The 16,712-nt window shown below is 41.0% G+C and overlaps 1 protein-coding gene across 1 annotated transcript in view; it reads left to right on the top strand.

Annotated features, from left to right (window-relative positions):
- NMT2 (N-myristoyltransferase 2) overlaps nucleotides 1–16,712 on the top strand; it is a 47,657-nt gene that overhangs the window by 7,628 nt on the left and 23,317 nt on the right. The window contains exon 2 of the mRNA XM_060782327.2: nucleotides 16,106–16,241. Within this exon, the coding sequence (XP_060638310.1) occupies nucleotides 16,106–16,241 (136 nt within the window). The remainder of the gene's footprint in view (nucleotides 1–16,105; nucleotides 16,242–16,712) is intronic.

Genomic DNA, 16,712 nt, shown 5'->3' with positions numbered 1-16,712 from the left:
TATAGGAGAACATCTGAAGAAGAGTCTCCGATTTTTCCTGACAATGTGTTCAGTTTTATTTATTTATTTACCCTATTTATACCCCGCCTTTCTCTACCCCAAGGGAGACTCAAGGTGGCTTACATATGGCAATTATTCAATGCCTTAAACACATACAACATTAAGCTTAAAATCAATTGAATTAAAATTAATACATATTAAAAAATTTAAAATATTAAAATCACACCATCCAAAAATGGTAGTCTGAGGCCGTTCCATAGTCATTTCACATATTCCAATTATATTATATTACTAGCTGTCCCCTGCAATATATTGCTGTGGCCCAGTATGTGTATATGTGTTTTGTGTGTGTATATATGTGTATATATTTGTGTATATGTGTATATGTTTGTGTATATATGTAGTTTTGTGCATGCGCTGTAATGTATTTTTTTTTGTTTTGGGCTTTTAAGTCTCTTCTGCTTTGTTTTTCAGTGTTTTTATGAGTGATGGTCATTCATTGGCCTGATAGGTGTATTGTGTCCAAATTTGTCAATTCGTTCAGTGGTTTTTGACTTATATTCATCCCACAAACGAACATTACATTTTTATTTATATAGATTGCACTGCTTCTCTGAAGGCCTGGTCCCAGGGCCAGGTTTTAACTCTCCTTCTGAAGGCTAGGAAGGAGGGGGCTGATGTAATATTGCTAGGAAGGGGCCACCACTGAGAAGGCCCTGCCTCTCATCCCCACCAGTCACGCTTCTGAACAAGGTGGGACCGAGAGCACGCCCTCCCCAGAAGATCTTAATCTCCAAAGTGCTTCATAGGGGAAGATATGTTCGGACAGGTAAACTGGTCAGGAACTATTTAGGGCTTTATAGGCTAAAGCCAGCACTTTGAATTGGGCTCGGCAGCAGACTGGCAGCCAGTGGAGCTAACATAACAGAGGGGTGGTATGCTCCCTGTATGCCGCATTTTGAGACACACATATTGCAACTATCCCAATAAATCTTCATAGGAGAGTTTCAGTCAATCCTCTGCTGCTGCAACCATTCAACTGCTTTTAAAACATTCCAGTTTCTCTTCTCTTGCTTTCTTTTTTCTCTTGTTTCCCAACAGTCAAAAGCATACTGCTGCAGCTTCTAGTTTATGTGATTTTCTCATTAATAACGGCTGCTTTTTTGACCACACTCTGATGTTACTTGGCCACATTTGTCCTTGTTTCCACCTGTGAAATGTGGCGGTTTGCCATTAGTAAATATGCTGTTCATTCTGAACTACAGGCAGTTCCCAAGATACGAGCCATCTGGCTTACAAATAACTCATAGTTAAAAATGGGGGTGAGGCAACAGGAATTAGGAGAACTCTACCCTTCCGAAGAGAAATTCACTCCTGGGAGAGTGGTTATCATGGGGAAAGGTGTCTCCACTGAAGCTTTATCACCAATCCTTTTTTCCACAACAAGTCATTTTTTTTTCCAAAATCCAATTATCACAGGGATAGAAAGTGAAGTCTTCTGAACAAGGGGCACAGACAGCAAAACAGATATCCCAGGGGTGTTAACCCTCCTCTATGCTATATATATATTTGGCTGTAAGTCAGAACAAGTAAAATGTACCTGTTCTGACTTACAAACAAATTCAACTTGAGAACAAATCTACAGAATAGGTTCTACAGATAGGTCTTTTTTTGTAACTTGGAGACTGACTGTCCTTTGCTGCAGGATTAACTAGCTTTGTTTTTTTTTTCTATAACTCAGTACATTTGAGAAGAAGTTAATGTTCCAACTTATTTTGACTTTTGCTATAACATTGAGAAAGAGCTCTAGCTTGTGCACGCTCTCTGTCCAGAGTTTGTAAAAGTTTGGAATTCAGTTTCCATAACTCTGTGGAAGGACCATAGAGTCTGCCAGTCAGTTTAGATATCACTAAACTACATGGACTAGTGGTCTGATCCAATGTAAGGTGGCAGTCTTCATATTCACTCTCCCATATTTTTATTTGGGCTAAGCAAAATTTGTTTCGTTCTTTCCACCAGTGCTCTTACCTCTTGTTTTTCTGCCTGATGGTAGAATATTCTCTGCATTGTCGTTTTCTTGGAAACTGGATGCCTCTGCTTTGTGCTAATACAGCACAAGTGCTCGTGGCTTCTGCTTCAGCTCTAGCTTATTTAAATAATAGCTTTGCTTTAAGAGGAGAGGGCTTAGGGATCCCAATGTTGTGGCGTACACAAAACACTGTTTTGTACTGTCTCAGAATACTGGCCCATGTATTTCAGGAGTGAGGGAGTCATGACCCTTTATATGTTGTTGAGTTATAGCTCCCATTGACCATGCAGGCTGAGGAAGATGGGAGGTTAACATCTTTTTTCAATCGCTAAATATGTGGCAACAGCAAAAAAAAAAGTATTTTAATGTATTTTTAGTATTTTTCTCTCCTGACGGTTCACCTGCGTCTATGGCAGGCATCTACAACCTCTGAGGATGCCTGCCATAGATGCAGGCAAAACATCAGGAGAGAATGCTTCTAGAACATGACCATATAGCCCGAAAAACCTACAACAACCCAGTGATTCGAGCCGTGGAAGCCTTCAACAATACTATCAAAGTTGATAAAGGATTTTTAAAGGTCCCCAAACTCCTAGAGCAGTGGTTCTCAAACTGGGGTCCCCAGATGTTTTTGGCCTACAACTCCCAGAAACCCCAGCCAGTTTACCAGCTGTTAGGATTTCTGGAAGTTGAAGGCCAAAAACATCTGTGGACCCCAGGTTGAGAACCACTGCCCTAGAGCATTGTTTCTCAAACTCTGCTCCTCCAGGTGTTTTGGACCTTAGCTCCCACCATACCTAACAGCTGGTAGGCTGGTCACTGTCCTAGAGGCTTCTGGCATTAATACTTCAGGGAGGAGGGAGCAAGCTTGTTCTCTGCTTCCCTGGAGACTAGGACACAGAACAATGGCTTCAAACTACAACAAAGGAGATTCTATCTGAACATGAGGAAGAACTTCCTGACTGTGAGAGCCGTACAGCAGTGGAACTCTCTGCCCCGGAGTGCGGTGGAGGCTCCTTCTTTGGAAGCTTTTAAACAGAGTCTGGATGGCCATCTGTCAGAGATGCTTTGAATGCAATATTCCTGCTTCTTGGCGGGGGTTGGACTGGATGGCCCATGAGGTCTCTTCCAACTCTATGATTCTATGATTCTACTTCAATATAAAAAGCATGTATGTGGTCCCTATCGAGGGTTTGCTCAGTGGTGAATTCAGCATCGTGGGGGGTGGAATATCGCCTCTAAAGGGTTCTAGGGAAGGGAAATCCTTCAAAGTGATGACATCAGCACTGGGATCCACCGGAGTTCTCCAGGATTTCCAGCATCGCTCTGATCATTTTGCATCTGGCTGTGGTGAACGTTGACAAAGGATTGTTTAAACCAGTCTGCTCTTTGTGAAGTACAAAATGGCCATTTGGGGTGACTAAGTATGTGGAGGAGTGGGCGTATGGCTTAGTATAGTATAAGTCGGCATGTAAATATATGCTATGCTGCAGGGATGTAGTGTAAGAGGAATGCTTTCTCTGTGACTATCGGGGGTCATCTCAGGTGGCCTTCAAATCCCTTTCCAAATCTATCATTCAGTGTGGAAAGCATTGGTTGCAATATGGGTATGTGCAGTTGTGGGTTGAGAGCTTCATTTAGTTGATAGGTTCAGTTGCATAGACTTCATCTGTTTCAGAGGAAAAGCAAATCTGAAACCACTTTGCCACCAACACCTGTCTAGCTTCAAGGGACATGTGTATAGAGAAACTACATTATTGAGATACTGTCCCATATTAGTGTTGTCTAATTAATGCTCATTGAGATTTCTCTTCTGCATTTTGGATCTGAACGCTGGCAAACCAACATGCCAGAACATCAGCAGAAATTGTTAATATATGTATATATGTGCATTCTTGTGATGTACCTTCAAGACATTTATCTCTAAGAGTGATCCTAGGATTGGATCTACTGCCATATAATCCAGTTTCTGAATCTAGATTACCTGCTTTGAATTTGATTGCAAGCAGTCTCCAAGTTACAAACATCTGACTTACAAACGGCTCATTGTTAGGAATGGGGGTGAGACAACAGGAAGTGAGAGGTATCTACCCGTTGGAAGGGAAATTCACTCCTGGAAGAGTTATTATCATGGGGAAATGCTGTATCCACTGACGCTCTATCACCAATCCTTGTTCCACAACAATACATTTTTTTCAAAATCCAATTATCACAGAGAGAGAACGTGAGGTGGAATCTGGGAGCACAGACAGCAAAACAAACACCACAGGGGTGTTAATCCCTCCCTGTGCTATCCAAAGTTCAAAAAAATATTTTTGGCTGGAGTTACACTTATAAAATGTATCTGACTTACATGCAAATTCAGTTTAACCACAAAGCTACAGAACTTATTTTTTTGTAACTTGTGGACTGCCTGTATATGAATCTTGACTGCCATATAATCCAGTTCAAAGCCGATAATCTGGATTCAGAAACTGGATTATATAGCAGTATAGATAGGGCCTAAGACAAACCTATTACTAGTTTTATTGGCAAAAATTATTCAGGTGAGGTTTGTCATTACCTTCCTTGGGCTAAGAAAGTGTGACTTGCCAAAGGTTACCCAACAGGTTTTCATGGCTGAATAGGGATTCAGAGCTTGAATTCCAAAGTTGGAGTCGCCATTACATGCCATCAGCCTGTGTGTATGTTGAGGGGCTTGTAAACATCCATAGATTTTTATTTGCATAGCTAGTACAGAAAGGACAATTTTGTATTGGCTCTTCATTATTGCATTTGCCTCTAGTTGTCTCTCTACATCTTTATGTATGTGCTTTTTCATCAGAAGTAAACAGTAGCTTGCAGTTAAATTACTTCATATTCTTTCCCCATGGGATGCTTAAAATAATCAGTGTCCAAAGTTCTGAAGCCTGGAAACATGTTTGTAGTCCTGCTTAGAAATAGGCTGAGTAAAGCACCCTTTTAATAATGCATACCTCATAATAAATTCTAACTTAGTGCAAGGGAATATGTGGCATGATTTCCTTTCTGACATGAAAGCAAGGCAATTCTCTATCTACACACAGAGGCATATGAGCAAGCTGCAGTGTGTTAGCAGTTTCAAAAGTAAAGGATTTCTTTGCTGAAGTTCATGTAGAAGCAGATTTCACATAACTATTATAAACACATTTCTTCCATTCCAAGACACGATTTTTCCTATATTGCAAAGGTAAAGGTTTCCTCTTACGTCTAGTCATGTCCGACTCTGGGGGGTGATACTCATCATCATTTTTAAGATGAAGAGCCAGCGTTGTTCATAGACGCCTTCTAGGTCATATGGCCTACATGACTGCATGGAGCGCTGTTATGTTCCTGCAGAAGCTGTACCTATTGATCTACTCACATTTGCATGTTTTCAAAGAGCTAGGTTGGCAGAAGCTGGGTCTAACAGCAGAAGCTCACCCTGCTCTCTGGATTCGAACACCAATCTTTCATCAGCAAATTCAGCAGCTCAGTGGTTTAACCCGCTGCTCCACTGGGAGCTCCCTTTTCCTATATAACCATCTCTAAAAATGGGTTTGTCTTAGAATTAAAAGTTTATCTTTTTAAAAATAGTATTTATTAGAGTTTTTGCATATTTTATAAAAGTCGAAAAAATGCAAAAAAGAAAAGAAAAACAAAGTTCAAGAAAAGGAGAGAGAAAACAATCCTTTACTGACTAGAGTAGAGAAAAGAGGAAGGAAGAAAAAGAGAAGAGTAGAAGAAAAGGAGTAAGAAAAGAGGAGCAGAAAGAGAGAGAATAAAGAAAAGAGAAAGACAAGAAAAAAATAAAGGAAAATATAGGGGGGAAAGCTATATGATAAAATAAGATAAAATTTCTGTGACTTCCGGGCATCTTCTTTGAGGTTTTTGCCCTTTCTTTCATCTTCTATTTGTTGTTTAACTCTTTTATTATTTCCTTTGCGTGTTTCTAAATTCTTCACACAATTATCTTCTTGTTATCTTGCTTTAAATAATCTGTTATTTCACTCCAGAATTGCAAGTGTATCTTATGTATTTTTATTAGTGGTGGTACTGAAATTAGGGTGTGCCTTACAGTCGATAGCGTCTACAGTACTAGATACAGTACTAGATATTATCTATCCTCAATGGGATATTTAAAGAAAAAATGCCCTGGATTTGTTGCATTTGTTTACCTCTTTATGAAACTTCTGAGAAGGACTAGAAAGGCTTTTGGGCACACCTGGTTATTGGCTAAACAGCAACCTTAGCTCTTAGGGTGCATACACATTTTTATTTGAACTGAAATACACGTACTTGAAGTATAAAGCAAGCCAACTTTTTCTGTGGAGAGCCTCAAAGGGAGCCAGACAGGAAGTGGCTTCAAGGAATTCCTAAAATCCCCTTTCAATTCAAGAGGGTATATAGGTTAATTCTTTGTGGTCACGTTTTCCCAAAATCTTTCATCAGAGGCTTCCAAGAACTGTATTCATTTAGATTGCTGCAGCGATACAATGTATCTAAATACATAATAAAAGTTAAAATATGTATATGTGTGTGTGTGACTGGGATGCCCACTTTCGCAGACAGGCTCCCACTTCCACAGCTATAACTTCCACCACTCAGGAGACAATATTGGCCCTTCCCTTCATTGACATTTCAGGTTATATCGAGCACCATGAACATGGACAAGAGGCATGCCAATGTCCTCCACAAACACTATACTGCCCACCAATAAGTTAATGCTTTCATTTGGGGATATCTCAGTGTTTCCTGCTCTCTCCATTGGTGTGGAATTCTCATGATCCCACCCACTGCCTCTACCATAACCCTTTCCTACTCTTTTCTATGGTACACAGCAAACGGAGAGAAATTGATCGGCAACTGAATATAATGGAAGGGTTTGTGGGACTGACTCAATGTGATGGAATTTGTAGTTCAACCTACACAGACAATGGACCTGGACCACATTTGGCACACAGAACCCTGATGCCGGGGGGAGGGGGGTTTGATCCTAATGTATAGGAGTTGTAGGTAATGGGATTTATAGTTCACCAGCAATCACAGAGCGCTCTGAACCCCACCAGCAATGAACCTGGAACTAATTCGGCACACAGATCCCCCATGACCAACAAAAAATACTGGCGGTTTTTGGGGGGATATGTAGGAGTTGTAGTTCACCTACATCCAGAGAGCAATGTGAACTGAATCTGGACCGAACCCAACATGGCCAAGTTTCAATTTTTGGGAATTGCTGTTCACCCAAATCCTTATCCATTTTCTAATGGGAGCATTCATAGAAAACAAAAGCAAAGACTGACTTTTTTTCTTATCAATAAGGTTACACATTACCAAACTGATATTACCTAACATCCAAAAACAAACAATGCCCTTTTCAAATAACCTGGGCATTGCCGGGTACTCAAGCTAGTGGTAAAATAAAAAGCAAATAGATGTTCCCTGCATTTTGGAAAAAAAAAACTTTAAGTGATCTTTGGAAGGTTTGAAGAAAAATATTTTGTGTACTTATGCAAGACTCACCTCAATTTGGATGTTTCATGTCATGTTTGCATCTTTAGTTTGGAAGAAAAAGTGTGCGGAAACATGTCAAATAACTGCTTTTGGAGTATAGGAGCCTGTCTTTGTTCTTCCCATGTTATTTCTGCTTTTGCTAGCAAGTTTTCTATTAAAGAAGTAATTTCAAGGAGCACATCTACTTTGTTAACCTAGGACATATAGTGGAACCTCAAGATCAGTGAGTTCCAGCAACTGTAGACGCCCGTGCACCATATTAACAAATGCCAATGATGCCAATTGAAATAGAGTGGTAGTGCTATAATTGTGGAGTGTGAATGGGTCACTGTTCTGAAAAAGTTATTGAGTTGCGCTGCCCAATGTTTTGCATTCCAAGCCTGGAAACACCTATGACCACCGTATCACACAAGAGTCCAGGAATATGAGGAAACAGTTTACTGTAGAAACACAAAAAAGCCTATAAAAATCAGGAATAAGGAAGGAAGATATATAATCCAAGAAGGTTTAGCAACAGGTGATAATCAAACAGTTATCCAAATGTCTCATAAAGTTCCAGAAGTGGCAAAGTCTAGAAATAGCCAGGAATCACAGGTACAGTATAAGTCCACAAGCAAAAAGGTATAACTAGTAAAAACATGAACAGGAGTATCTGAACAATAACATAGATAACTTCCAGGATATATTAAATCCAAAACCAATGCTTGACTTGAACTAGGAACAAGAGAACTCAGGCTTCGTTTCTCACTCAAATGCAATGTTGCCTGAACTGACCTTAAGGCAAACAACTTGTTTAATAGAAATCCATGAAAGCATTACGTCTCCGGTGAATTATCTGCACAACTTTCCCACGTAATCTTTCTGATCGACACAATCTATTTTTGGTTCTGATTTGTAAACAAAGACTTTTGTTGATCTCCGTAGCTACAGGTGGTTTCTCCTGGGAACCCTCCTTATCAACACAGCTCTTCACTCAATTCCTTATCTGCTGTTGCTACTTCTGACTCCCCAAATGCCCTTGAGGCCCTGCACTTTCTGAGCCAGTTTTCTCATAGAAAAAAACCATCATTTCCCAGACCTGAATTTCCCAGAATTGAGGGCCTATCACTTTGTGCCACAGGAAAGCTCACAATTCTCTCTAAATCATCAGGAGCCCACAGTGGCTCAGTGGGTTAAACCCCTGTGCCAGCAGGACTGAAGACTGACAGCAGCTTCGAATCCAGGGAGAGTGTGGATGAGCTCCCTCTATCAGCTCCAGCTCTTCATGCGGGGACACGAGAGAAGCCTCCCACATCGGAACGACCCCTGGGCAATGTCCTTGCAGACGGTCAATTCTCTCACACCGGAAGCAACTTGCAGTTTCTCAAGTCGCTCCTGACATGACAAAAAAAATCTGTTAAGCCATTAGCTTCTGGTTTATCTACAACACAATCTTCACTTCCACTTAACTGGAAGTCGGCGTTGTATAGATCTGGAAGATAGACTGGAGATTGCTCTGGGTTTCCACTTTCCAATTGTATATTGGTGGCAACATTAATTATTTTCCTTCTGCCTCCCCAGTTATCAAAATTAAAGAAAATTTGTATAGTGGATAAGGGACCAGGAGTAGATTTTTCTTAATGGAAAAAATGTGATTTCAATTGAATGTTGATATTCAGTACAAGGTCCTGGGCTCAAGAGGGTTTTTGTTCTAATTGTAAGTGTATGTTTATTGCCTCAGGCTCCAATTAAGGCCGTATTTAAGAAATTAAGTATATCCAGCAAGCCTGAAGCAATGACAGCCTCCAGCCTAAGTTTGCATTCTTGTAAGGAGCCTCCTCCTAATTTGATCTGCTTCAATGAAGTGAAGGCTGTGGGTAAAACAGAAAAATTCAGAAAAATCATGTTTTGCATCTTTTTTCTGAAACTTTTGTTTTTTTGTTTAGTTTCTTTTTATGACATGAATAAATTCTTTTAAAATGATGATAAAATATACAAGACAAAGTGTTCACAACTCCAAAATTATTTCTATAATGATATAAAAGAAAGATTCCCTTTTTGTGTAATATCAGATCATTATAATTCCTGATTTCATTCTCTCGCTTTTTATGGAAATAAGCACATTGTGTCTGCTTGGCATATGGTGAGCTAGCGGAGACGAAATAATGTTTGTCTGATTTACTGATATTGATGTTTTCTTCAGGTTTAGTTGATGTTTTTTTTCCTGCTCCTCAACCTGGCAAGATTGAATAGGTTCCTTATAGTTTAGGTGCTCTTTGCATTTCAAGGTCTATGTAGCGCTATTTGTAAGCCAAAATATTTTTTCGCAGTATGGCCATGTTCCAGAAGCATTCTCTCCTGACATTTCGCCTGCATCTATGGCAGGCATCCTCAGAGGTGGAGCCCCCGGTGGCGCAGTGGGTTAAACCCCTGTGCCAGCAGGACTGAAGACCGACAGGTCACAGGTTTGAATCCTGGGAGAGGCGGATGAGCTCCCTCTATCAACTCCAGCTCTTCATGTGGGGACATGAGAGAAGCCTCCCACTAGGATGATAAAAACATCAAATCATCCGGGCATCCCTTGGGCAATGTCCTTGCAGACGACCAATTCTCTCACACCAGAAGCAACTTGCAGTTTCTCAAGTCACTCCTGACACGACAAAAAAAAATCCTCAGAGATTGTGAGGTCTGTTGGACACTAGGAAAATTGGGTTTATATCTGTGAAATGTTTAAGGTGGGAGAAAGAACTCTTGTCTGTTGGAGGTAGGTGTGAATGTTTCAGTTGGCCACCTTGATTAGCATTTAATGACCTAGCAGTTTGAAGTTTTGGCTTTTTACTGCCTGGGGGAATACTTTGTTGAGAGGTGATTAGCTGACCCTGATTGTTTCTTGTATGGAGTTCCCCTGTCTTTTGAGTGTTGTTCTTTATTTACTGTTACAATTTTAGAGTTTTTTTTAATACTGGTAGCCAGATTTTGTTCATTTTCAAGCCAAGTTATCTCCAACAGATCAACATTTTTTTTTACTCTTCTCCACATGACATTTTTCTTTTTCAGTTCTCAGTATTGTTTGTTGTCTTTGTGGGTGCGCAGCAAAGCAGCCAAGGTGTTTGTGAGCTGGCATGTTGCTTAAAAATCTGATCGTGTCAAATGTCTTGCTGTGTTTCCGAATGGCGTCCTTTTGTGACACTGAACGCACAGCCTCTCATTTGATCTCCAGCTTCACTTCTCATGTAAAGAAGAGGGGACAGTTGTTTGTCATATTCTTTGGTGTGAGCCAAGTATGTAAATTGAGCCATTTTCCTCCATATTGACATTTTGAAATTAGGCTATGTGATGCTGACCGCAAAAGGGAAAAATATTGGGCCTGTGATGCTGTTGTGATGTGATAAAACAGTGCTCAGGGCAGCAGTGGGTTGCATCAACTTGCTACAAAACATAATGTGATAAGAAAGCTCTCTGGCACGCAGGTATAGGCAGCTTTCACATACATTTATTTCTACTAGAAGGCTGAACGTATGTATTGTGACGTAGAGTTAGTATTTTTCTACCCTGAGGAGGCTTTTTTTGTTCTGCTTCACTATAAAGACCTGTTTAAACAAGGGTTGTGGCTGATGTTGGATAGTGCCGTTCGAGAGGTGGAGATTATGTAATTAAGCTCCTTTTTTTACATATCCAAGCTGCATGGATACACCTCTGCTCACATTCTCCAAAGCTTAATTCATTGTATTGTCAGTGATAGCATTGGCTGCCTGCTTGAATTTGCCAAATGTATTTTAGGATCCTTTTTCACATATACACACCCATTAGTTTTAAAGGAAATCCTTGCAGTGTGTGTATTTTTTTATTTGGCTGCAATATGATTAAAATCTAGGCTCACAACTGCCCTTCTTCCATTATGCTGGATTTAAAACCTAATTCTCAGAAAAGTGTAGCTATGACAACTCTTACGCCGTGTGTATGCATGTGTGTGTCACTGCCGCAGTCACTCTTGGCGTTTGCCTAATGTTCCTGTGAAAGAACATGTGTGGTTTCCCCCCCTTTGGCACAGGAACTGTGTTTTGTATTACAGCCATGCGGTGCATAAAAATGCATCTCCGTCTAGACCAGCAATGTTTTATATTAGGGCTGGACCCGGAGGCAGGGGAAGCTCTCCAAATGTTCTGCTGCAGCTAAGAGCAAAACAGTATACCCAGTTATGAAGGAACGCAGAACTTGCAGTCCAAAAACACCTGGAAAGCTACAGTTGTGTACCCTGTGCTAAACCCAAAAGAAGGGTTGTGGCATCAGAGTCAGAAGCAATTTTGAAAATGTGCTGACTATGATCCTAGCTTCAAAATAAAAACTTGCACTACAGTTTAGCCATCTTATCCATATATCAGTGGAGTCACAATTCACTTACCTACATGCCAAAAAATGTCCCCATCTCTAGATTCTCAGTCTAATTCCATGGTATGTTTTTAGGTATTCATTAGAGGTCTTACAAGCATCTTCCCCTGTGAATCAACACAATAATAAATAATAATAATAAACTTTATTTGTACCCCGCTACCATCTCCCCAAGGGACTCGGTGCGGCTTACATGAGGCCAAGCCCAAAGTACATCAAACAAAAGATCCATAAACACAACATCAATAAACAATCAATAAAATACAAATCATATAAATCACATAAACAAAAAACAATCAATAGTGACATAAACAATTTTTAAAATGGCCGGGCCAAATTTAATAGATTAAAATTGAAAATTATAACTAGGATAGGATTTTTCGGAGAGAAATGAGGGAGCACAGTCCATCCTAAGTCAGTATTAAAGTGCATTGAGAGGACATATTGCTGAGAGTTCTCCTTATTCTGGGAAGGCACACTGGAACAACCATGTTTTCAGGCTCCTCCTAAAGACTTCTAACGTTGGGGCATGTCTAATGTCCCTGGGAAGTGAGTTCCAGAGTCGGGGCCACCACCGAGAAGGCCCTCTCCCTTGTCCCCACCAATCGCACCTGCGAAGGAGGTGGGAGTGTGAGCAGGGCCTCTCCAGATGATTGAAGAGATCGTGTGTGTTCGTACATAAAAATGCGGTCACAGTCACAAGCCCTAAGATCATCCAGGGAGGCGCTCCTCTCACTTCCATCTCTGTCTCAGAGGTGGTTGGTGGAGACGAGGGAGAGGACCTTCTAGTTGGTGGCCCCCCAGCTCTGGAACTCTCTTCCGAGGGAGATCAGACTGTCACCTACCTTGTTTGCTTTCTGCAAAAACCTAAAAACATGGATGTTCCGTTTTGCCTTTGATTAGGCAGTTCCAAAGAATTGACCCTTTAATACCTAAGTTCCGGCACTTTAGCAATCTACAATTTACAAGCCTGACATTATAAAGCCCAAGGACATTACTCTCTCATCCCTGCCACTGAATTTTGCATTTTCCCTTAGCTCTATCTAGGAATTTTGCACAAACTCAAAGCCCTTTGAACTCAGCACTTTTATTGCTCCCATGGTACTGCTTTCATGATGTTATGTTTTACTGTGATACGTTTCTATTTGGTTTGGTCTGGTTTTTATTTTATTGCATTACGTTTTAACTTTGTGCTCTCTGGGCTTGCCCCTTTGTAACCTGCCTCGAGTCCCTTCCGAGAGATGGCGGCAGGGTGTAAAAATAAAAATGATAGGGTTGTTGTAGGTTTTTTTGGGCTATATGGCCATGGTCTAGAGGCATTCTCTCCTGACATTTCGCCTGCATCTATGGCAAGCATCTCAGTGGTAGTGAGGTCTGTTGGAACTAGACCTCACTACCTCTGAGGATGCTTGCCATAGATGCAGACGAAACATCAGGAGAGAATGCCTCTAGACCATGGCCATACAGCCCGAAAAAACCTACAACAACCCTGTGATTCCAGCCATGAAAGCCTTCGACAATGCAATAAAGATGATGGTGATTATTGTTATTGTTATTATCCCCAATGGGCATGAGGGTCATAATGGGTTAAATGCCTTCTTTGGCTCCATCTACACCAGTGGTTCCTCACCTTCCTAATACCGTAACCCCTTGATACAGTTCCTCATGTTGTGGTGACCCCCAACCATATAATTATTTTCATTGCTACTTCATAACTGTAAGTTTGCTACTGCTATGAATCGTCATGCAAATAACTGATATGTAGGATATATTTTCATTCACTGGCACAAACACCCAATACGCCCAAATTTGTATACGAGTGGGGTGGGGGGGGGGGGATTGATATTTGTCATTTGGGAGTTGTAGTTGCTGGAATTTATAGTTCACCTACAATCAAAAAGCATCCTGAACTCCACCAACAATGGAATTGGGCCAAATTTGGCACACACAACTCCCACACCTAACAGAAAATACTGGAAGGTTTGGTGGGCCTTGACCTTGAGTTTTGGAATTGTAGTTCACCTACCTCCAGAGAGCACTGTGGACTCAAACAATGATGGATCTGGACGTAACTTATTAAAAATGATATCTAACATAAAACCTAAACATAAAACATCCGCATTCATTTACAGGATGTAATCACCAGTTCCAGACCAGTCAATCTAATTACCCGAGTGGCAAAACCTGCTCCCTACCCCCAAACCAATTCCAAGCTGCATCATCGTGTTAATGTCAATGTGCCCTTTGCTGCATAATTATGTTCCTAAGAATTTAAGGGGAAAAATTAATCAAATGCTTTTACGAGTTTCACACATAGGATTTTGATTACTCTCATGCTTGTGGCCTCACTACCAAAGGAGGTGGACAAGGCGACTGTTCCGGAGGTGAACATGCCTTGTGTTTATGTTTTACTTGGTACTTCCCTTCCTTTTCCCGTGTGAAACAGACATTCAAGGCACCCAGGAAGAGGGGAATTCAGTCCAGCGTGCCACTTTGCATACACACGGATTTGACTTGCCTTCTTCCTGTGTGCCACAAATGTCTGTTTTGCTTGGGCAAAAGAACTGGGAAGAGGGGAGGAATTGGAATTGGATCCACCAGGTAAGTAATATTGCAGACAGGCATGGGTCTGCTTCCTCATCTTTCTGTTTGCTGGACTCATTTAAGTAAAGGTAAAGGTTTCCCCTGGCATTAAGTCTAGTTGTGTCTGACTCTGAGGGGTGGTGCTCATCCCCATCTCAAAGCCGAAGAGCCGGCTTGTCCATAGACTTACTTACTTTTACTTTACTTAGGCGATCCCTCATTGGACGAGTAGGATAGTCTTCCAGGATCAGTATTCTTGTGGATCCGTAGGTGACTGTGGAGCCCTATTCTTGACCTGCATCTTCTCCCACAGTGAGAGCATTGGTTTCCAGGTGGAAGGCGGTCTCGGTCAGGGTTGGCTTGATGCGCCTTCTTCTTGGCACCTTTCTCTCTTTCACCCTCCATTCGTGCCTCTTCAAATTCTGCAGCACTGCTGGTCAAAGCTGACCTCCAGCTGGAGTGCTCAAGGGCGAGGGCTTCCCAGTTCTCAGTGTCTATGCCAGAGTTTTTAAGGTTGGCTTTAAGCCCATCTTTAAATCTCTTTTCCTGTCCTCCAACATTCCATTTTCCATTCTTGAGTTCGGAATAGAGCAACTATTGGGAGATGGTGGTCGGGCATCCGGACAACATGGCCAGTCCAGCGGAGTTGATGGCGGAGGACCATCGCTTCAATGCTTGTCCATAGACACCTCCAAGGTCATGTGGCCAGCATGACTGCATGGTGCACTGCTACCTTCCCACAGAAGCGGTACCTATTGATCTACTCACACTTGCATGTTTTTGAACTACAAAGTTGACATAAGCTGAGGCTATCAACGGGAGCTCAGCCCATCCCATGGAGTTGAACCACTGACCTTCCGTTAAGGAGATTCTACAGCTTAGTGGTTTAACCCACTACACCACACCATAAATCCTGAATTGGGCAAAGGGCAGAAGAGAAATGTTAAAAAAATCATCATAATCAATAACTAATGTTTTTCCATGTTGATAATGGAGTATGGAATTAGGGTTTAGATCAGGGGTCCTCAAACTAAGGCCCGGGGGCCGGATGCGGCCCTCCAAGGTCATTTACCCAGCCCTCGCTCAGGGTCAAATTAAGTCTGAAATGACTTGAAGGCACAAAACAATAACAACAACAATCCTAGCTCATCAGCCAAAAGTAGGTCCACACTTCCCATTGAAATACTAATAAGTTTACATTTGTTAAATTGTTCTTCATTTTAATTATTGTATAGTTTTAAAGTGGATTTTGTACTACAAATAAGATATGTGCAGTGTGAATAGGAATTCATTCATTTTTTTTTTCAAATTATAATCCGGCCATCCAACAGTTTGAGGGACTGTGACCTGGCCCTCTGTTTAAAAAGTTTGAGGACCCCTGGTTTAGATCATTCCTCTAATTCCTCTTTAGAGAAAAGGTATGAAAAAGGAAAGTATCTTTGGATACACAGAAATATTTTTCTAATACTACTTAAGCCAAAAGGTTCAGCATCTCAGCGGTTTAAACCACTGAAAATATATAGTTCTGCACTTACCAGGTTCTCATTTATATGAGTTTTTAAGGTTTTTGTACTATATATAACAATCAAACACACCCCTCTTCTCTCTTTACAGAAGTCCAGGAGGAGACTTGGGAGCCAAAAAGAAGAAAAAGAAACAGAAGCGAAAAAAGGAAAAAACGAACTCTGGAGGTACCAAATCAGACTCTGCATCTGACTCCCAAGAGATTAAAATCCAGCAACCTTCAAAAGTGAGAACCTGGGCTTCATTTTCACTTTGGTAACTTGGTGTGGAAATCAGCAATTGGTGGTAAAATAATTGCTTGAGAGACAAGCTACATTAATGGATTTTTCAAGTCTGCAAAGTAGTTTTAGAAAGGAGAAATTACTCCTAAAATTGACTACTTTTAAGTATCAACATCCACTTTGTAGAGCAGGCATGGGCAAAGTTCAACCCTCCAGGTGTTTTGGACTCCAACTCCCACAATTCCTAACAGCCTACCGGCTGTTAGGAATTGTGGGAGTTGGAGTCCAAAACACCTGGAGGGCCGAAGTTTGCCCATGCCTGTTGTAGAGCCTTCCTCTACTAATGTTTCCTCATTATCCTGTAATACTGTCAGATTTTTTTAAATCTAATTATGTTGTTGAACTTTAGTATAGTACAATTTTACTTTGCAAATGGAATTCAGGTTGTGATCTGAATTGTGTGTTGTTTATGGTCT

The sequence above is a fragment of the Anolis sagrei genome, chromosome 6, assembly GCF_037176765.1.
Source record: "Anolis sagrei isolate rAnoSag1 chromosome 6, rAnoSag1.mat, whole genome shotgun sequence".
Lineage (NCBI taxonomy): Eukaryota > Metazoa > Chordata > Lepidosauria > Squamata > Dactyloidae > Anolis > Anolis sagrei.
Note: the sequence above shows the minus strand (reverse complement) of the source record. Positions and strands in the feature narration are given on the sequence as shown.